The sequence below is a fragment of the Suillus fuscotomentosus genome, assembly GCF_016647785.1.
Source record: "Suillus fuscotomentosus strain FC203 chromosome Unknown F5891scaffold_118, whole genome shotgun sequence".
Lineage (NCBI taxonomy): Eukaryota > Fungi > Basidiomycota > Agaricomycetes > Boletales > Suillaceae > Suillus > Suillus fuscotomentosus.
Window position 1 is genome coordinate 60,049 of NW_024539630.1, and position 20,472 is coordinate 80,520.

Genomic DNA, 20,472 nt, shown 5'->3' on the forward strand with positions numbered 1-20,472 from the left:
TCCTCCAGAAATTGCTGTCCTCCGCGACTGGCAAACGACCAATCAATTCCCCCACTTGAAAGAGTTTAGCGAAGGCCTGACATCATCATGGACTCGGTTTCGCAACATCACCGTTGAAGTGCCTGATCTCCTCCACCTCGTTAAGGTTAAGTCTGTTAGAACACTACCAAACTCATCCCGTGCTGCAGCCTCCTTGTCGCCTCAAGTCTCACATCTCTGGATCCAGGTCGATTAATTTCGAAGACAAGGAGCAGGGACGGTAGGCATGGTCAATCAAGTTCATTCACAGACCTGGCCGCGTGCTCTCGAGAAGGTGGCGCAGCAGTTGATGGTCTCTACCTCTGCAGCGCTCTCTGCGATACATGCGTCTTCAGAATCCACCTGCGGTCGCCTTAAAGAGAGGATGATTCGGTATCGGAAGACCCTTGAGAACAAACCATCCTCTGCTCAGTGAACAAGGCTCGACTCTCGTCTATCAGAAATCGAACACGAACACGGCCGAGTGGAAAAGGAAAGGGATAATGTTGCTCAGCGGGTATCTGCTTTGCGGTTTGCCCGGGGCGCACACTGGTTCCTTGATCAATCAGTCTGAGATTCTTAAGCGAGCTGCGAGTCTACCATAGGATCGCTGCGTTAGTGATGTCAGGACGACTGGTGGTCAGCATGAACTTCTCCGTTGCATCAGGTACAAGCTTAAGTGAATTGTCAATGTCAGGACCTAAAGTAAATGATTCAAATAGATACTATGACGAAAATATTGCCAAAACCTACTCATTGAAATCTACTTTAGGACACCAAAGGATTATACGAGTACCATGACAAGGCTTGGAGAAAACACAAATTTTCCTACTTCCTGCAGAGCACCAGACAACCATTAACAACTCGTATGTTATACACCACTGCCAGTCGATATATGCACACGCTCCTGGAAAGCGATTGAGGTCATGCCGGTTGCTGCGTCAGAGTTGGCCACGAGGTTAGCGTGGTATTCACGAACGCCAAGGATTAGGCGTGGTCCTAGCACAGACATCTCCACGACCTCCAAAATGTGAACCAAGCCAAAAAAGGTCTGAAATTCTAGAGAATTTAAGTCCTATAGAAATGATGAATCATGGTCGCATGCAGAGGTAAGTGAGGGATTGACGTACCCTTATGAGTGTTGGAGAAAAAGTAACAATGAGCTGGAAGCAAGAAACAGCAAGAACGCTACCACGTCCGACCCTTTAGCGGAAAAAAAGGAACAATAAGCACAATATGAGCTTACCCCGCAGAGTAAACCACGTGAGTTTTCATCAACATCATGAAACAGTCCCCGATGATTCCTCCTGCCGAATGTTGTTGCAATTCACGGGAGTGTTTTACTGCAATCCAGACTGCGAGACACAGTACGATGACCTCCCACACAATGCTGAGTATCCAAACAATAGAAACCAGAGGTGGGGTAACTTTTGCAAAGTCAATTGAGCACTGAAAGCCGTCAAGGAGAATGAATTCCTCTGGTATTCATCAATGAGCCCCATACACGTTTGCTTTCATCCACAATCAAACGTACTATGCATCGTTGCAATCACAGTAGATACTCCATCGAAGGTATTGATAGCCAGGAAGGTGACAATGAGAAATATCAGGATCTTTCTGGATCTCTGATACATGGCATGCAACCGAGTGATGATGATGACTTGAAGCATGTGTCAGTCAAGTCGATATCACTGAGGTCTCACAAGTGCCAAGCTCACCCCACAGCATCACAAATATTAGACCGCCAGTCCAAGTACATATGACGTACACGATCCAGCCTAACGAATCCAGTCAGTGATCGGCCTTGGGTTACGGTAGCACACACACCAAAGACTCACATCTGTGGCATCATAGCGTGACAGTCATTAGTGAACCAACAAGTTAGCAAAGAATTGCACGCACTCCTACAGGGCACCACAATTAATCGGAGAGGAATAGCGGGCATCTACTATGCAGAAGACTCACTGCATCTGTCAGCGAGATGGTCGGAACACCCGCTGTATGCCGTTGGTGAGAAGAAGTGAAGACAGTGTATGTACTGAGGAGACATACACAGCGTGCTCAGGCTAATTATGACAGATGGACGATTAGCACAACACCGATTGCTTAGCCTTCCAACATACGCAGTATATAAGATTCCAAGGTAGCGCACCTAGTAGGATGCTTTCAATTCGACAACCGTGACAAGCAGGCTACATACACCGAGATACAGAACCGTCATCAGGGACCAATGTTGCCCCTGTAATTAAGTTTATTATCATGGTTGTTCTTTTGACATAGTAGGACTCTACTTACCCAGACCAATTCGACCTATAAGAGGATTCTTAGCGAAATGGCTGCTCCGGTCATAGCATCGACATACCTCTTGCCCGAATGTAAGTGCTGAAAATACTTTTAAGATATCAGCAGTCATTTAATACTTTCATGCTCACCCCAATCATATGTCACTCCAACAAATGCAGCAACTATGAAACCGCCGTCAAGTTTAGATTGAGACATTAGCTTCCAGCTTCCACATCCGACTGTTCTCCATGAACCTACAAAATAGCTGGAAAAACGATATGCATTGATGGTCGGCCACCAAGTGGGATCATTTGGGACCATGGTCATAGTATTGGTGGAGAATGGGTGTGGATGAGAGGCGAACGCGGTAGATGCATGACAATAACATTCACACTATATGATGTGCGTATACCACTAGATCCAGTGCTTGCTAGACTCCGCTTCCAAGGAATTCGTCAACGTTCTCTTCGAGTTCTCTCCTCGCGCGCGAGTCCTCGGTCATTGACGTAAATGTGAAAGTCGCGACGACCGGCTGCAACGTTTACTTGATTGTGAACGTGTCGGGTGCCACGACTCGGACACTCGGAGTTCCTGTATAAATTAATATTAGGGTTGAGCACGGGTGAACCCGCGGGTCGCTGAGGCCACACCGCACCCGCCACGGTACGGGTGTACACCGACCCGCCAGTTCTGCAGGTATTCACGGTATACCGCAGTTTTTTCACAGACCCGCGGGTCATATAGTATTTTGAGGTATACATGGCAAGTAACTTGAGTAGAACTACTGCGCGTCCTCTTCATCATCACCCTGAGGAAGTCCTTCGTATCTAGCAAGACAGTTTTCACTGTCCTATTCGTGCATGATACAACTAGGATTGTCTAGTATTGTAGTCATGCATGATGTCATACATGATACAGCTGACGGGTGTGTGCCAACATCCCCGACTCCCACGTTAGTGGGGGAAGGGTTTTGTCGGACGCAATCGCGCCATCTATCTGTAAAATCTTCGCCCATTACGTCACAGTGATGACGTGAACGTGAAACCTCGTCGCTTACGTTGCATCCTTCTTTCAGAGTGAGACATGCGATGCCTATATATCCCTTTTTTTTTGGTCCTCTGCTCTCGTTTTCTCTTCATCATCGATCCTCCGCAGTATCGGTTAGCACCTGTTTCTGAGTGTCCTGATTGTTTTTGGCTGACTCTCTTCTTTGCAGCTCAGAATTTTTGTGCAAAAGCCGTCCGTTATGGCATGCGCTCTTGATAATGATGATTGTCCACCTGATTATACTGTTCATGATAACGAAACCTATCCTGCATATTTTGATGACCCGTCTTTTCGTCGATCACATGCTTCTGTATATGAACCTACGTCTGCGAACTTAGCTGGGATCATGCAACGCGACAATCCATCCTGGTTTCTATACACCGAAGCTTGTTATCGGGACAGTTTGCAAAATTTGCCTGCATCTGTTCTGACCTTTAGTGCACGACCGTTTGTTCGCAGAAGAGATGATGCCAACACCAAGGAGATTGCCACCTCAGGCAGTACTTTTCGGTGCCAATAAAGGGTCTTTCAGATCCGGTTTCTATGTTATGGGAAACCGGGCTGAAAGACCCCTCATCCGGGAGGATTCTCCATTTGTAAATATAGCTACAATCTAAAAATAGCAGCTGCCTTGTTGCCATCCTGTTCTGCACTGCTCCGGTGCAGCGCGTTCCTCTTGTGCGCCCGAATCCTCCATTTGTAAATATAGCTACAATCTAAAAATATCAGTCTGCCTCGTTGCCCTCCTGCTTTGCGCTGCTCCAGTGCAGCGTGCTCCTCCTGCGCGTCCCATTGACAATCAAATACCTTGGGTTGCTCGGCGCCTCGTACTACGTTTTGTCACAGAGCATCCGATGCCACCTCAATCCCTCATCACTTGGCTGTCTTTCTCAACTCTCCTGCTCCAGCCTCCAAGACATCATGGCCCCACACGCGGGTACCCGCGCTGCTCAACCGGGCACGTCATCTGGGCTTGGTATGCACTTTTCCAGCCCGCGGAAACTCAGAGACAAGCAAAAAACTCAGGTACTTGTTGAAGTGCCAGGTCAGGAGGCTAAACAGCGCCAGTTGCTCGCAAAGATGGCCAGTTTACTCGCAGGTTCAGCGAAGCCTAAAGAAACTTCACCTGTCCTGGCAGAGACGGAAGCGGACACGGCAGTCCTCGAGGAAAATGCTAACGAGGCTTGGGAAGACATCCTTGAGCCTCACGACAATTGTTCTCCCCAACCTGCCTCACAATCCACACCGAGTCGTCGTACCCAGCCTGATCTCACATCTACTCGCTTGTATGACGGCTGGAAAACACTTATTCCTACCCTGGTCGAGACCCAACTAGACTACACTGCAAGGACGCTAGGAGCACCTCTCGAACGAACACCCAAAGTTTTGTCTTTGTGCAGCTCGCACACATGTGCACAAAAACGCACACCTATTACCTGTCTCTTTTTTGACTGTCAGTATTCGGTCGCATACATGGAGTCTTGGACTTGAACAGCTAATTTCTTTTAGATTTCATCTCCATCGATGCGATGAGCTGTAGATGTGCTAACTTAGCACAAACACTTGTTTTCTACGGCTTATTCCCTACTGCTCCCTCCCAGCCCCGAATGGCCATATCAGTTGAGCTGCTCGCCTTCTATCGCTCTCTCTTTGAGCGTTCCTGTGACGCCGTCAATGCACTTGCATCAGCACTTAATACTCACTACATCTGACGAGGATACTGAATAACAAACGCAAAGGTATGTGTCAGTCGACTTCATATGCTTGTTCAGCTACTCACATGAACCAGGGAGAAATTATTCAAGAACCTTTCCGGCGGAGTCTAGGTCACGCCATTCAATGGTTCGATGTCCTGCAGATAAAGGTCGAGCGCCGGTTAGAACTAGTCATACAGACTTGTCGTGATCGCGTGGAAGCTTTTCGGGCGACTCCCACACATCCTCAACCATCCAGTACAGCAGGGTCTGAATCACCTGGAGCCAGAGAAGAGAAGGGACTGCGGGAGCGCTGTGCTTCGATCCTCATCCAACGTTGTCCAGCTTGTTTCGCGGGTGTTAGATTTGGCTGAGACCTGGACAAAGGGGGTGACATCCACGTTGCTACTGACGGTAACTTCCACCACCGACACCGGCGTTCAGCAGGAGATTCACCACATTTTTACGACCCTTCTTATTTCCTCTTGAAGGTGCAGGTCGACGCTATTGGTCATCACATCAGTCGAAGTCACAAGTCCCCGCCTAAGCTGCATATATCACATGTGCCAAATGAGGCGATTGATCTGTGTGAAAACTCCTACGAGGCAGCGGATGGCAAGAAGCAGAAGGCCGCCATGGATAGCTTCAATGACACAGGACTCATGGTGCTGATTTGCCGCCACGACATTCCCTTATTTTTTGCCAATATCGACAATCCTGGCGAGCAACAAAAGTATTCAGTTGCGTTAATCAACCATCTCTTTTCATTATTGCCACGGAGTGCCACCGTCATCACCCTCTATGATGTGGGATGTGTCTTATCACGGTCGTTAAATCAGGTCAGTCTCACTTCCTTCGCCTGTCGTAGTAAACTGACATTAATTAGTATGACATCTTGCCAAACTCTATCCTACAGCACTTACGGTTTGCAACTACGGCCATGCATGCCTATGGTCATGAATGGGCTTGTCAGCTCGTTTATAACCCGTGGATGATCATTGGTCTAGGCCTGTCCGATGGAGAGGGGATGGAGAGACTCTGGTCGAGGTTCGTTCGATTGATAGGCATACAGCGGTCATCTTCTGTATGTACTTATGTTCTCTTTTGAATTCTACTCACGTTCACACAACAGAGGCAACGTCGTCTGTGGCTGATTGATCGACATGCTAGAGCCATTGGACTTGAGATGCGTGCTGACCTTGGGGAATGGATCAGGCGCCGACTCAGGCGTGGCGTGGAGGATCAAGGCACAGATGCCTGAAACATTCTCGAAGAGTGTGAAGTTCCTGTGAGTGATTTGCGAAAAGAATGGGTGATGCAGAAGGAGTCACAGCTTTCAATCCGTGCTCGTGTGTAATGTTCCTCGCGATCATCGTGGCCCTCCTGATGTTCCGCAATAGATGCTCCGGCTCGTCTCAAGAAAGAGTTAGACACCATCCTTGCTCTACAGGCAGACCTTGATGCTTCGGACAAAGCTCTACAGACAACAAGGGACACAATTGCAAAAGGTGAGATGTCAGAAGACACCCTTGATGCAATCGAAAGTCTCGAACGAGCACACGAGCGTCTTGTGCGCAAAGTAGAAGTGTTATATGCTTCGCTCAATGTTCAGGACAGGTTCCCAGAACTAGAAGGCTTGAACCTCGAGTTCGTTCGAACCTTGCTATTAACGCGCGATCTCAAGATTAACATTCGCAAGCGTGCCATTGGCAGCTTCTTCGAGTGGGATAAACTTGATTGTGCAGTAGGAGGATCACAGCAAGCTCTAGGTAAGGCACAATCTGATTTCGAGCAGCTCGACCTGATGTTTGCTACTAGGCACAAAACTCCACCAGCAGACTCGAAAAGCAATTGCCAAACACCAACCAGCATTGATGGCTGCTCTATGTTACAAGTAACATCGGCTACATGGCCCCCCTATCATTTTTCCCCTTCGTCCTCGCCCTCGTATGCCTCCAGCTTGTACTTCTCTACCGACTATCTGTTGACCGGATCCTCGGGACCGTTCCCATCCCTCGTCCCCCTCTCATCGCACCAACGTGCGCACGTGCCTTCGGGCTATGACTCGTTCTGACTCGTGCCACCAATGTGGCTTTCCTTATCTTGTCTTATCTTTCCTTTGACTCGTGCATGCTGCACATTGTATCATTTACCGTTGGCTCGTTCCAACGTTTCTCGGTCTCATTCCGCATTCGACCTTACATCACTAATCAGGCTCTGCTACCAGCGTACCTATACCCTTTCCGTTTCCCCTTTGCCCTTACCTACAGTACGGTAGCCTTGCCCTTAACCCTTTCCACTTAGTATAAGTAGTCGGTCACTCTGTACTAGATTCCCTAACTTGAATCTACTCAATCTTCCCTCGAACATACTTCCCTCTGAAGCCCCCTCAGCTTCAGTCTCTAGTATCTTTTCTTAGGTGCTCATTGCGCCTAAGTCTACCTCGATCGACTACTCATCGTTCGGACAAGACTGTCCTTACTTTGAGAACGTCAGTGACTTTGAAGACCTCCGTCTTAGAAGTCACGTGACACGCGCGTCTCTGATATCTGCCGACTCGACGTCGCCAGTCTCAGTCGCTACACCGGACCCTTCCGGTTACGTCACGAACATTAGCGGACAACGCCCCTCTTAGGGCTCCGCATAACAGATCTATTTGAGTGCGTAACACTCTACGTAAATTCAACGCCTATTGTGAACGATTGGAAGCCCTTTATGATCCGCACTGCGGCATTCCTCTTCCCACACCTCTCCTGACAAAACTAACCGACCTACGCAACAATCAGAGTTTGATGGAAAACATATGGATTACACCTTCAACTGGGAAGGTTCCCCGCTGGTTGGATGATCAAGACGTTCGCGATGGCATTCGTGCAATGTTGAAGAGAGATAGATGTGTTGAAGAGCAGCAACATCTTGGGCTGGAGGCGGACAATCTCTGCAGATGGTTCGGCGATGAGCTCTCAGCACTAGAACTCGCCCTTTTGACACCAGGTTGTAAGTATCATACCTTCCGTTGTTCTTGTCTGATCTCACAGTGCATTTGCAGATGAAAAATTCCTTGTCCCGCTTCGCCAGCAACAGGAGCACCTTCAGTACATCCAGACTCGTTGGACAACCTCACTTGCATCTGCGGCACGATTCGCATCTCGCGCAACTGATGCTGTATCTTTGGCCCACAAACTCTCGGGTGTCTCGGAGGAGCGTCCGCTTCAATGGATCAACACATATGCTGTCTCATATGTTGTGCCTACCGAAGACGAAGAGCCTGGACCAGAAATATTTTCTGACATCGATCACACAGCTTTGCAACCTGAAGATGCTGCCCTTGTAGATATTCTGACTGCCGGAGTCCCTGGTGGTGAGGATGATGATATCGACATGATTGTGAATGATCCCGGAGCCGACCTTTGTTGGCGAATCCCTGAAGTAGCATGGTTTTTCTACTGTTCACACTATAGTCCATGCTTACGAGTCTTCTAGGACATCACATTCGACCGAACACCTCTACCAGAAGCGGGAATCATCATTCCAGGCACCATCAAAGAACAAGTATCTGCACCTCGCTTTGGATGTCCTTGTCAAGTATTTGAGCCGAAGGATATCGCGCTTCTTGCTTCTCGGACTGCACTACTCAACGACAGTTGCATTAATGGGTGTGCAGTGCTTCTTTACTTAGAGGCGGTGCAATTGTCTCCAATGGTTGAACAGTATGCCATCCTTTCAACCCACGACCTCCCACGCATCCGATACAATGCCCCTGATGATGTTCTATGGCGCAATATGTCTTGGACATCTTACTGGATGAAAGAGGTGTGGATTCTTCCCATCCATAGGCCTTCAGATATCGGCCACTGGGTTCTATGTGTTGTACACCTTCGAAGCAAGGAACTCCATCTCTTTGACAGCTTCGCTGAGCGGAAGCCATGGAAAAGTGACATCAAGGTTCGTGAGCTTCCTCTAATAGATTTTTGCATGACTAAATTCATCCAGGACATCATGAAATTGATTGCTCGTCTTCTGAGTATCGCTCGACAACATGATCATGTTTTTAATGTCAACAACAATTTCGATGGATGGCTCGCACGTCCTCTAGTGGTAAGTATGGTCACAACCTTGATGGTGCGAAACACGGCCTCAGCTTATATGTTTTAGACTGATGCACTTCAGACAAACGGCTTTGACTGCGGTGTCTGGGTGCTTGCCGTGATTGCGGTGACACTGCAAGGGTACCACTGCACGGCTCTCGGAGAGGGAGACATGCACATGTTTCGATATTATCTCAGAACACTCGTGCTTCAAATTCCTGTACTCTAACTAGTTAATACTACTGTCCAATGCATACAGATTTGATCCCATCGTCATTGCATGCACTTCGTTATGATAACAATAGATTCTTCGAGCACGCCACTGTAGGAGGCACTGAGCCATCACGCAGTGTCTGTCGCAATATTGCATACCATCAACATACTTGTGCAACGTTGCCCACTGCCTCAAGAGTACATCAATACCTTCCCTCAACTCGGCACAAAGATGCAGCGCTCCCCCTGAACTATGCCTCTTAGCACGCTCATAGACTTCCTCCTTCTCCATTCGAAATTGTCGACCATGGATCACCTGGACAAGGTTTTCTGTCCAGCGAGCTTCTGCTGGGGTGTCCAAAGGTCGAGGAGTGTGGTATGGCGGATCAACATCCCATTGCGCAAGATCTGATTCGTCAAGGTTGTCAGCACTTTGTGATGCTTGTTGAAACAGGTAGGTGTCTGGAAGATCTGCTCTTGCGAGGTTGATTAAATTGGATGGAAGGGATGACAGCTCAACATTGGGATCAAGAGTGAGGGACTTTGTTGAACCCTTTCGACTGTGGGCTTTGGCATATGTGCGCGAATTCCAAAGTCGACGAGTGTCTCTACCTCTGTACGTGCAGTGTTAGTACTTAGATAAGAAGGCGCAAAGCAAGAGTTCTCTGGACCTATCGGATCGACTATACTTTGCTGTGTGTTGACATGTTGCAGCAGTTGTATCAGCGAGAGTGAGGTGTTTTGCTCTCCGCCCCATAGGTAAAGAGGTAAAGAAGTCTAAAGCAATTGAAACGAATGAGTGGGCAACGTTCGAGAGTTGGTTTATTTGACCAGATACCATTCAAATTAAAAAATGCGTCAATACCATTAGAACCGGCATGTCATGGAGCATCTTAATATGTGGACTAGATCGTTTTTTGGGTACATTGGAGGTATTGGGACATGTTTTTTATGTGTGAACATCGTTATCCATACGCTGATTGGCTGATCAGATTTGGCTGTACAGAACAGTCATCCTCAATGTGCTGCCGCAGTGCCTTGGGTGCAACGTGAACCTCACATAGTCCTGATACCCTCTTGTCCCTCTCCCGTCCCTTTGTAAGTTGTCCTATTGACTGTAACGGCGTTTTGACTTTTGACCTCTCTTCTTTTACATGGCTTACACTGGGCTGCATTCCAATTGACGGACTCACGCAGTAGCTAGTTAGCTTCAAGCTGAGGTGAGATCCTGAGTCCTCGCACAGGCACTGAGGCAGGAACAGCCGCTTTAGATCATATGGCATTGATAGAACCCTACAGAACGACTAGACTAAGACGATGCCCACGGTTCCACCATCTCGATCCTGCCTTGATCGATTGCCTCCCTAACCAGTTGCTCCCCAAGTGCGACAGATTCAACTTCACGATAATCGGGATTTGCAATGCCCAGAACACAGTTCAAAGCATTTTCCCTAGTTGCATTGATAAATAAATGTGACAAACATTGAAATATTACTTACCAGCCTGCCATGACGCCAATATGGGAACCACAAATGACATAGAAGAGTAACTGCCTGGATTTCACTTGCACTAAAATAGTGTTAGCGATAAGGCAAAATCAAAGTATTATTGTTGACACACCTGGTATATTGTAATAGACGCCCTTGTAGCAATGAAGAAGGCATTCATCTGCCAGCGATCAGACTACATCATGGAAATTTGGGCTACCTGCATGGATGGTGGTGAGCTCTGGTGACGCCGTGGAGACTGCATGATTGACGTCGATGGACATCAAAGGGTACACGCATTCGATTATGAATGGTATCTCGAATGGCATGGTCGTTAGTGTAGGAATGAAGAGGGAAAGTGTGCTACATACACATTTCCTCTATACCTCTATATAGACCTACAAGCAATGCATCTGTGAGATTGTAAGATTCAGACAACAAGGAAAAGGGAAAGACTCCACTTAAACGAAACATCGCGCCAGCAAGAAACTCGAAAATTGCGTAGTTGACTTGCTAAAAAAAAGGGGGTACCATGCTGCCAGGCCTGAAGAACTGAAACTTGCATGAAAACGTGTATCTGACTTACTAAAAAAAGGGGGCATTGTGCTGGCCAGCAAGCCCGAAGAACTGAAACTTGCATTTGACTTGCTGGAAGTGGGAGGATTGGAGTCAAGTGGCTATGGTGGATCTTTAGTGATGGTTCGATTTGGCGTGCATTTTTCACAGTCCGCTATATTTATCGTTGTATATCTTATATTTATTATTGTATATCCTAATAGTAGCATGTCACAGGTGCGATAACACTCGGCAACTCCTCTCGAACAAGCTTGCCAGATTTCACAGTCCAACATTTATCGTTTTGTTTCGCTGCGCTGGTCTTCTGTGATGTTGAATGGACTATCGATGAGGGCGAAAGCTGGGCTGTAATAGGGACATGCTCGAAGCAAAAGACAGCCCTTTTGCAGGTCCATCATGCTGATATTGCGAAGCGTTTGCATTGACATTGCTGTAGATGCTCCTAGGTCACCTACGTTCCTTACCTGGTGGTCTGTTTTCTTTCCTCTCAGACTCTCCTTGCAACCCACACCTTGTGGCTCTTGTATCGTTCGCGCATCGGCCCCGCGCAGCAGGTGGTACCTTCTATGACTACACTTCTCGATATCGCGCAGTTAGAGAAGAAGACTGTACCATAGGGAAAGTATGTTCTGAGAATACGACTTTCTGGACATTCAGCCAAAAGGTGGAAAGGTGAGTTGACAAAGTAAAGAAGGGCATATTTGAGGACCTAACTTTGAGACTATCTGCACGAGTGCTTCCTTCATCAATCGAAGACTCGTTGTTTGGATCCAAATAGTGTAAGGGACTATTTAAATGCTTCGTTGTTGCTCCTCTCCTCACTATACGACATTACCTGATAGTCACCCCATTTTTTCACTATGGTACGCCCAACAATATACAAAACTCATCAAGCTAGAGTACAAGCTACAAGAGAAGAGCGCCGTCGCCATTATCAAAAGTAAGTGATGAAGTGACGGTATCTAGGAATCGAGTTGACCAAAAGACTCCCCAGGTGTCGAGAGGTTATCCTAGCCAAGCGGCATCAGTCGCGCAAAGAAAAAAAATCCTGTCAAGACAATGAACCTTCGGACGATGAAGACGAACCAATGTGCGTACTGCATGAACTTACTCGTATCAAATGATCTGACATTTGCGTCAGGGAAACCTTACAAGATTGCATTGCCGCAGTTAAATATGCCAAAGATGACTTCATGACCTATGTGAAGGCTCCACGAAGATTCTTCGACCTCCTCGTGGACGAGTACTCCAAAACAATGCCTGACCCTGAGGTATGCCCTACCGGGAATGGAGACAAGTCTGTATTTGAACGCGCCATCACAAGCTTGGAAGACTTTCTCGACTGAGCTAACCGCGGGCTTGATGGTATCCTTCAGATGTGTGGTGTGAGTGACGAGTGGCGTGCTGCAGATGGCGTATGCAGATTCATGAGCGAGATGATAGGAATGGTTGAAGACATCTTGCTGCGTCTGGCAGAGGGTGGAGACGGTGAACTATCGATTGCTTTCATGGGGAATGAGTTATGGTATCAAGAATACAAATTCCCCGTCTAGGTAGCACCTGCCCTGTAGAGTGAGAGCTTCCATATTTATTTGCGAGACCTCCAGAATACAATTACCGACGACAGTTTGAAGTGTAATGTGGCTACGCGCAGATCTATTTATGAAGACGTGTAGGCTCGGTTCTGTGATTCACGTTGCTATCGCGCAGCCTCTTCTCACTGTACGCGCCTTCAATTCGCTGGATTCTGCTCAAATTACACCAGCAATCCGAGCCGAATGCTACAAAGTGTTCCAAGTGGCTTTCATGAGGCTCGCGAGGATGAAACGGAGGCTCCTGTAGGTCATATTACTTTGGTGAAGATGAGAGAGAGGCTTGAGAGGCTCACAGTTCACAACTGCAGGCTGCGAACTGACAAGCTCGTCAACTTCTTGTTCTTCGTCCTCGGCGGCACTCATAACGGCGATATGTGGGATGAGCTGGCTGCGACTGGGTCCAATGGGGGGACGTTGCCGAGTCGGACAACTGGGTCCAATGGTGGGACGTTGCCGAGTCGCCTTCAACTTCCAGGTGGGAGGCACCGGTGGGAGTTCTACGAAGACTCGGAGTCTGCGCGGCTTAGGTGACGTGGCGTTAGAACTTGAAGCAGAAGTATTGCCCAGATGGATCAGCCCATGCCTATCTATCCGGCCATTGGCAAACACTCGTCGACCATGAGTGTGAGGTGAATTTGCAGTGGGCACTTCTCCTACAATGACAGGGGCACGTGATTTTGCAAGACTTTTGCGGGCGTCTGTTGGAATAGATTTGACAGTGAGGACGTTGTTTTTGAGGGCATCCGCAAGTTTGAAGCGCTCAAGGGTGGTGAGGTCGTGTATGCCCTTGCTCCTCACAACTGTTGGACGTCTTTCGCCGGGCATGAGAATGTCCTCGGGGTAGTTTTTGAGGATGCACCCACGATGGGCTAGAACCTGAGGTAGAGTCTTCCACAGGATGGTTCCCCCTTGTCCTTCCAAAGTCCCTGTATAATATTTAGCTGTTCTCCACTATGATCTGACTGTGAGACTTACCGAGAAGCGCTGTGAGCCCACCAGCAATGCAAGGTATACCCTCAAGGAGCCTCCATCCCTCAGGATCCCGGACCTCTCGCTTCTCCATCCATTTATCCAACACTTCCTGCTCGTCGACCTTGTAGCGCGATGACACACATTGGAGAATTAAGTCGAGCTGCGTGAAATCCATGAGTCCAATTAACGTAAGCTTAAGAGGGAGTAGCACGGAGGATTGACATTGACAACACATCGATAAGATGCTGTGCTTCCATCGATAATCTATGACTTCGTGAATTCTGGATGAAGTAATTATTGGTGAGGTGATTGATGCGTACATTTCAGCCCTCCAAAGCCTCCCATGGGCTGTCCCGCCCCCCAACTCTCAACGGCGTCTTGTCATTCCTCCCCTCCCATCAAAAGTTCTCTCTGCAGCATTTCTTGCATGACAGCCAACGCCAGGCAAAGCGAAATAAAGACTCACATGCTTATTGGGTGATTAAGGTGCATGCAGGAACCTCTTGTCCAACCATTGTCTAACCTCCTGCGCCCTCAGATGCTCCAGTGCCTCGGAGGATCCCTCATCATTTGGCCATTTTCATGGTTTTTCGAGCCTTCCTGGAGGAGTACTTGCGCTCATTCTATGGCACAAAGGTACGCAGTGAATTGCCGTCAATCTTCTGTTCTAGTAACTTTTGGTCAGTGAATCCCTATGGAATGCGAGCAAATATTCTGGTACTCTTTCAGAAATATGAAAGGCACTGTTGCATCCTGCCCTCCTCGTCTGCCGTCCCTCCTCGTCTGCCGTCAGAAAATTTTCAACTCCATCAATTATCCTTGCGACCCACTTTGCACAATGTGAGTTATCGCATATCTATGCTGAATTAAGCTTACACTGGTGACAGTCTGGTGTTCAAGTGTTTCAGTGTATCCGTCTCCCAACAGAACAGGTGCGTTGTTTCTACTCAGTAATCGTGCTCACACCTAGTGTAGCACACCTTCAGCCAAGTGAGTACTTCTATCCCTCACTAGATGCATCTGAGCCGGTTTTCATCTTCTTTCAATAGAAACAAAGCACATGTCAGAGTCAAGCTTAGACACTCGCGAGGCTCCCTCTGAGCAAATTGGGGGTGGCCGCCGCCATACATCACCTCCATTTGTACCAACACCAACAAAGTTGCGGACCTGTATCAAGGCTACGGCACGCGATTCGGGTGTCGTCAAAAGTGCCCAGGACAGGAGAGCTAAACTACTTGCTGACAATGCGCATGAGGATAGCCATGCTGATCCTTTGGGTCAATCGCACTCTGTTGATCCACAGCAACTTACTCAGACAGCTCCTGGACAGTGGGAGCCCCATGTATCGCAGCAAGAGCTTACCAACATCCCTATGCAAGGTAGCCGACGGTTCTATGGTGATTTGCGGCAACGAAGCATGTCGCGTGAGCCGCATCGACACCCTTCAGGGCCACGCGAGCCTCCCATCTCTCCAAATCTTCAGCTTGATGTTCCCCTTCCACTCCTTCCGCTCCCTCCGCTCCCTCCCACACCATCTGATTCCCAACCCAATCATGTCCTTCCACTCCTTCCGCAACCGCCTAGCATACACAATGCGCTTCCTTTGCAGCCGGAGTTTGGTTCCTTGATCGAATTTGGTCAAGGTCATCCCTCATCATCCTCGGGAGGCATGTCACAGCCAATCGCTCCTGACACCTACAACTTCTCAGGGCTAGACGCTTCATGGGTGCCTGTAGATGGTGGGGACTTCAGTCCTCACTATGAAGTTGGTGATCTACGTGACTTGGGTTTGCCCAAGACCCGGATTATTCCCCCCACGCCTCAGGCTGCTAAGGCCATACCCCAGCCGTCACTTGGTGCTCCCGCTACTGCACAAGACGTGTTCCAGGACACGCCTCAGGCTGCTAATGCCATACCCCAACCGTCACTTGGTGCTCCCGCTACTGCACAAGACGTGTTCCAGGACAACGGCAACGAGGATGGATCCTCAGGAACTGCGCTGGTCGGACGCCGAACGGATGAGGTAAATGGATTGTTAGACGAGCAGTTCAAGGTCATCAATGACATCTTCAACAACCTTGTTGCGAAAACTGGCTTACCTCTACAGCAAATATCTCACGTGTATTACAAGGCTCGTGGTCGAATTCATTCCGCCTTCAATCATTGGAATGTATATGGGCACTACTTGAAGGTGAATCGAATACAGGAACTACGGAGGCTCGGCAAGGATGTCGGCACTGATAACGCCCAAATTACACCAACAATCCGAGGTGAATGCTATAAGGCGTTCCAACTTGCTTACCCAGATACATGGCAAGACATCCTCGAGACATTTGAGGAGGCTGAGATGACAATGGGCGGGCCTCAAACAGTCTCTCAGTGAACGCAAGACTTTAATAAGGTTTGGAAGAAAGTGACAAGCACCGTGCGTCTCACGTTTATATCTGATCCATTGTGCAGAGTACTGACATTGTGACATTTAATTGTATCTAGATGGACTCAGCCTCTGCCAAACATGGCTTTGAAGGAGTGTTCATCATCTGCGGTAAGGTGGTCAATCAAGATGCGTCACTTGGGCACATACACACGACTCCAGGCGCAGAAGATGTAAGTTGTTCCTCTGCTCTTGTATATTAGGCCCTTACTCCATGCCCTCAGTTTTGGGCCACGTGCTGCCTTGCAGATGAAGATATAATGATCAGGCATCTAAAGGCACATGTTTAGTAAGTCTACATCCATGTACCAGGCTCGTTGGATTCTAACTCTACTTCCAGCAACCTTGCGTCACTCTCAGTAGCCAAGGGCACGCAGGCTGACAACGCATCAAGCGCGAAGGAGATTGAGCCGTCACGTAGACATACACCCTTCCAAGCATCCAGACAGCCCACCAAAGATGGACCGGAGGTTCTAGAGGTCCCTGACTCGGATGTTGACAACTGGCGACTCCAAGCTGACCATCTTCAATGTATCAAGGGCGGGATCGTTGCGTTAGTCAGTGAGTATATGTCTCCTCAATATCGTTGCTTGTCATTTTATTGACCATTCTCAAGAGGAGCTAGGTGGGAAACTCACCATTCGCTCTGGCCATTTCCCTTGGAAGAAGCTCCGTAGTGACTTCGATCGTCAAGGGTTTGTTATGGAAGGCTATCCAGAGGACGTTCTGATTCCAGGAGAGATGCGCTCTACCATTAGGAGCAAGGGTATCAATGATCTCGACAAAAGGGAACAAGTGATCCTTGCAGAGGCATTGAAGGCGGGCACGTTAGTTATCAAGCATCATGGAAATGGGACCACAGGTATGTATTCATCAATCTATTATCATTATATACTGATCTCGTTACTAGATCATAAGGACAAATCTCAGAGCCACGTCGTCATCATGGGGGAGGCTCCCCCTCCAAACTCTATTCACTCCCAGGGCCGGCGGCTGCTTGCCAATGGGGTTGTGGATCGTGAAGGGCTGCCTGGCCTCCGGCCAAGTACAGCAACGACAAAAGTCAAGAAGTTCAAGCCATTGACGGGACAGAAGCCTGCACCCACTCAAACCTCCATTGTCATTGATGTCACTCCCCCTTCCGCCGCCGTACCTCGGAAGAAACTCGTCTCAGTTGACATCCCCCCTTCACGCCCTTTCAAGGTTGTCAGATACCCCAAATCGAAGGTGATGCCAGCACCTACCAACACCATCGCTCATGACGATTCGGTCAAGGCGTCATCTGGATCTGAGGAAGACGACTCCGAAGGTGACGGCTCTGACTACGAGGAGAAAGCCGAATCTCACAAACGCAAGGCAAAAGCATCTGGGGGCGCTAACTATAAGCGCCGTGCTCCATCAAGTGAAATCGAGCTGGCTAACTCACCGAAAGGGAAGAGTCGCGCAAAGGGAAAGGGGAGAGCACCTGGGCCCGCACACTTTTCAGACAAGGCAACGACTAGCACGCAGAAGGGTGCATCCGAACGCTCTCATCGACCTCGTTATCGCACCGCCACGTCGGATTCTGAAGGAGAGGGAGAAAAAGATGAAGTCATGGAAGAACCAAGTACGTGAACCTGACCTGCATACAATGTGCTGCCATTGACTATAATTTCATAGCTCACAAGCCTTTGCGATTCCAAGGTGGTCCAGTAAATTTGGAGAAGATATCGGAGGAGGTGAAAGAGCATCCAAAGCCGAAGAAGGTCCTTCCAGGTTCCACAGTGGCTGCAAGGCAGGTTGCATTTTATGAAGGTGGGATGATTGATGCGCACGAAAGAGGCACAGATGCCTCCAAGGAGCCAGTTCCAAGGACGGCGTATGAGGGACCTCAGACTGGCGGAGGCTCTGGAGCTACCAGTGGTGCCAGGGAGCTACCATCAAGGCCAATGCAAGAGCCACTTCGTAACAGCTCTGCTATGAGGGAGCAATCTCAGGAGGTCATGACATCTGCCCCCTCCTCTCCATCGCCCATGTTTCGGCAACCTCCACGCCCAGATCAGCGAGGTCCTGCCTTGCAAACCAACTCACAGCAGTACATGCAAGCCCTCCCTGTGCCGTCACCATATGGGCAACATCTCAAGGTGCCACAACGTCAGAGTTACCCTGATCAGCGCCGTAGCCAGATCGACTATCAACAGTCTGCTCAACCCTTCCAGGCGCATTCAGGTGTCGCCGCTTATAGCCATGCCCAGCGCCATGGTATGCATCCCAACCCCACACCCCACGCTTACAACATGCATGCACCTCCTTATCAGCAGCGCATCCAAACTTACGATGCTCGCCCACCAGCTCGGCAGCAGCAGGACATGGAAACTAACGACACTCTCACACGTGTTCCTCCACAGCACACTGAAATGTATGATCGTGTACCTGCCCCTCAGCAAGGAGCTGCATACACAGTGGAGTACCGTGATAACAGGGTGACATACCCAAGTGGAGACCAGCAGGGCATGCACCCCATGCCTTACCTTCACCAAGACCTAGCACCAGGTCATGATGGACGTGGCATGCATGAAGGTTGGCAGCCTCAGTATGGGTCCACGGCATATCAGGCTGCAGATAACGTACGCACACCCCGTTCTAGTCCTAGGATGAGCCCTCTGCCTTCTCTGATGGAGTATTCCTCTTCTCCGGCCCAGTCTGAAGGTAACTAGATGTCACCCTCTTACTTCTTGCGTGCATCCGAGTCCTCCCGGGGTCCATTTTGTCACAGTCTGTCCATAATCGAGCCTCGTCTTCTTGCCCTTGATAGCCTGCATGTTTGTGATATTGTTTATGTCCATATGTCGCTCATTCTTGCTTTCGTTCTTACTTTTGAATGGTAGTACATGGTCGCGTTCAATGATAGACTATGCATGTACTTTTATATTCTGATGAATCACAAGTCCTACCAGTTGAACAAAATGAAGTCTTGGAGGTTCGCGCAGCGAGAACTTTGGTGGAACAAGAGGCATTTGAGGTTCGAGAACACTCGGAAAGACCCTCTGATAAATTAAAAGTCTTGCCGAATATGATGTATGCGAGGCTCGCAAGCTACCTGACATAACACGCTTGTTGAATGAAATGCATTTGAGGCTCACAATGTACCTGACATGAGCATCGATAACACTTGAAAAAGATTGATTCAAAGCTAATCATTTTCGAAGCTAGTAATAAACGAAGCTATTTAGAACCCTCAATTGAATCTTTTTCCCCAAGCTCAGAGAGGGTACTAGCGGATGCATAGCGCACTGTGTGACATGCATGGCAGTGAGCCAAAGGCAATGAACAGCGCTGTATGATGAGAGAGGTGAGGGGGAATGTAAGGAGCGAGAGCATTTGACAGTGCTGTATGACGACGAGGAAGGTAGTGAACACACCTTAGATCGTCCAGAGCCCCCACCATAGCCTCCAAGCAAACCCGATGAGGGAGCGAGAGCATTTGACAGTGCTGTATGGCATGAGAGGTGAGGTTAGGAGGAAGGTAGCGAACACACCTTAGAACCTCCGGAGCTCCTGCCAGAACTTCTGAGCGAACCTACTAACATGCACAGCAGCGGAGCGAGAGCATTGTATGATGAGAGGCGATGAGGAAGTACAGCACTACAAGGAGGAATGTAAAATGTACTTAGAACCTCCAGAGCCCCTGCCTGAACCTCCGAGCAAACCTGAGAAAATTATCCTCCGGAGGGCAGGATCCTATTGTAGAATTGAGGGAGAACCCTCCGAGGGATGATAGGCTTTCAGCCTAGTTTCCCATAACAAAGAAACCAGGCTGATAGACCGTGTGAACCTCTTTAAAGTGATGCCAAGGGTGGAGATTGCCATTAGGGTCATCTTAGCTCATTTCTTCCAATGGCGTGCCGAGCTTTCACAGATGTCGGACGAGCTCTTGTTTGCGGAGTTGTCTGATGTCTCCTTGCCTGACCGCTGTATCAGGTCGCGAGGTGCTGTCATTGCCGCCCATCTTTGTGAAACATATGGTGATCAGGTTGCTGCTGCCATACGCACTCCACCCCCTCTCGTTGTATGCCTTGCAGAAGA

The 20,472-nt window shown here is 48.8% G+C and overlaps 6 protein-coding genes across 6 annotated transcripts; 3 read left to right on the forward strand and 3 right to left on the reverse strand.

Moving 5' to 3' along the window:
• Window positions 1-4,269: 4,269 nt before the first annotated feature.
• On the forward strand, window positions 4,270-6,303 carry F5891DRAFT_1209819 (uncharacterized protein; the record flags this gene model as incomplete). The annotated part of the gene is made up of 4 exons (XM_041369146.1): window positions 4,270-4,801; window positions 5,487-5,881; window positions 5,929-6,126; window positions 6,175-6,303. The coding sequence occupies 4 exons, from the start codon at window positions 4,270-4,272 to the stop codon at window positions 6,301-6,303; spliced, it is 1,254 nt and encodes a 417-aa protein (XP_041218364.1).
• A 3,320-nt stretch (window positions 6,304-9,623) lies between these two features.
• Window positions 9,624-9,827, reverse strand: F5891DRAFT_915750 (uncharacterized protein; the record flags this gene model as incomplete). The annotated part of the gene is made up of 1 exon (XM_041373701.1): window positions 9,624-9,827. A coding segment is annotated over one exon (204 nt), but the record flags the coding sequence as incomplete, so codon positions are not given.
• Window positions 9,828-10,308: 481 nt separating this feature from the next.
• F5891DRAFT_986449 (uncharacterized protein) lies at window positions 10,309-11,159 on the reverse strand (the record flags this gene model as incomplete). Its single annotated transcript, XM_041377773.1, has 6 exons — window positions 10,309-10,512; window positions 10,537-10,636; window positions 10,669-10,794; window positions 10,843-10,912; window positions 10,964-11,011; window positions 11,051-11,159. 6 exons carry the CDS (start codon window positions 11,157-11,159, stop codon window positions 10,309-10,311), a joined length of 657 nt encoding a protein of 218 aa, XP_041218366.1.
• A 454-nt stretch (window positions 11,160-11,613) lies between these two features.
• On the forward strand, window positions 11,614-12,959 carry F5891DRAFT_986450 (uncharacterized protein; the record flags this gene model as incomplete). Its single annotated transcript, XM_041377774.1, has 9 exons — window positions 11,614-11,622; window positions 11,853-11,876; window positions 11,898-12,014; window positions 12,064-12,078; window positions 12,249-12,269; window positions 12,301-12,346; window positions 12,373-12,496; window positions 12,548-12,677; window positions 12,783-12,959. The coding sequence occupies 9 exons, from the start codon at window positions 11,614-11,616 to the stop codon at window positions 12,957-12,959; spliced, it is 663 nt and encodes a 220-aa protein (XP_041218367.1).
• A 588-nt stretch (window positions 12,960-13,547) lies between these two features.
• Window positions 13,548-13,874, reverse strand: F5891DRAFT_908164 (uncharacterized protein; the record flags this gene model as incomplete). Its single annotated transcript, XM_041373584.1, has 1 exon — window positions 13,548-13,874. A coding segment is annotated over one exon (327 nt), but the record flags the coding sequence as incomplete, so codon positions are not given.
• A 1,159-nt stretch (window positions 13,875-15,033) lies between these two features.
• F5891DRAFT_1197260 (uncharacterized protein) lies at window positions 15,034-19,103 on the forward strand (the record flags this gene model as incomplete). Its single annotated transcript, XM_041368449.1, has 7 exons — window positions 15,034-16,344; window positions 16,467-16,580; window positions 16,632-16,696; window positions 16,748-16,968; window positions 17,024-17,269; window positions 17,318-18,013; window positions 18,067-19,103. The coding sequence occupies 7 exons, from the start codon at window positions 15,034-15,036 to the stop codon at window positions 19,101-19,103; spliced, it is 3,690 nt and encodes a 1,229-aa protein (XP_041218369.1).
• Between the last annotated feature and the right edge of the window lie 1,369 nt (window positions 19,104-20,472).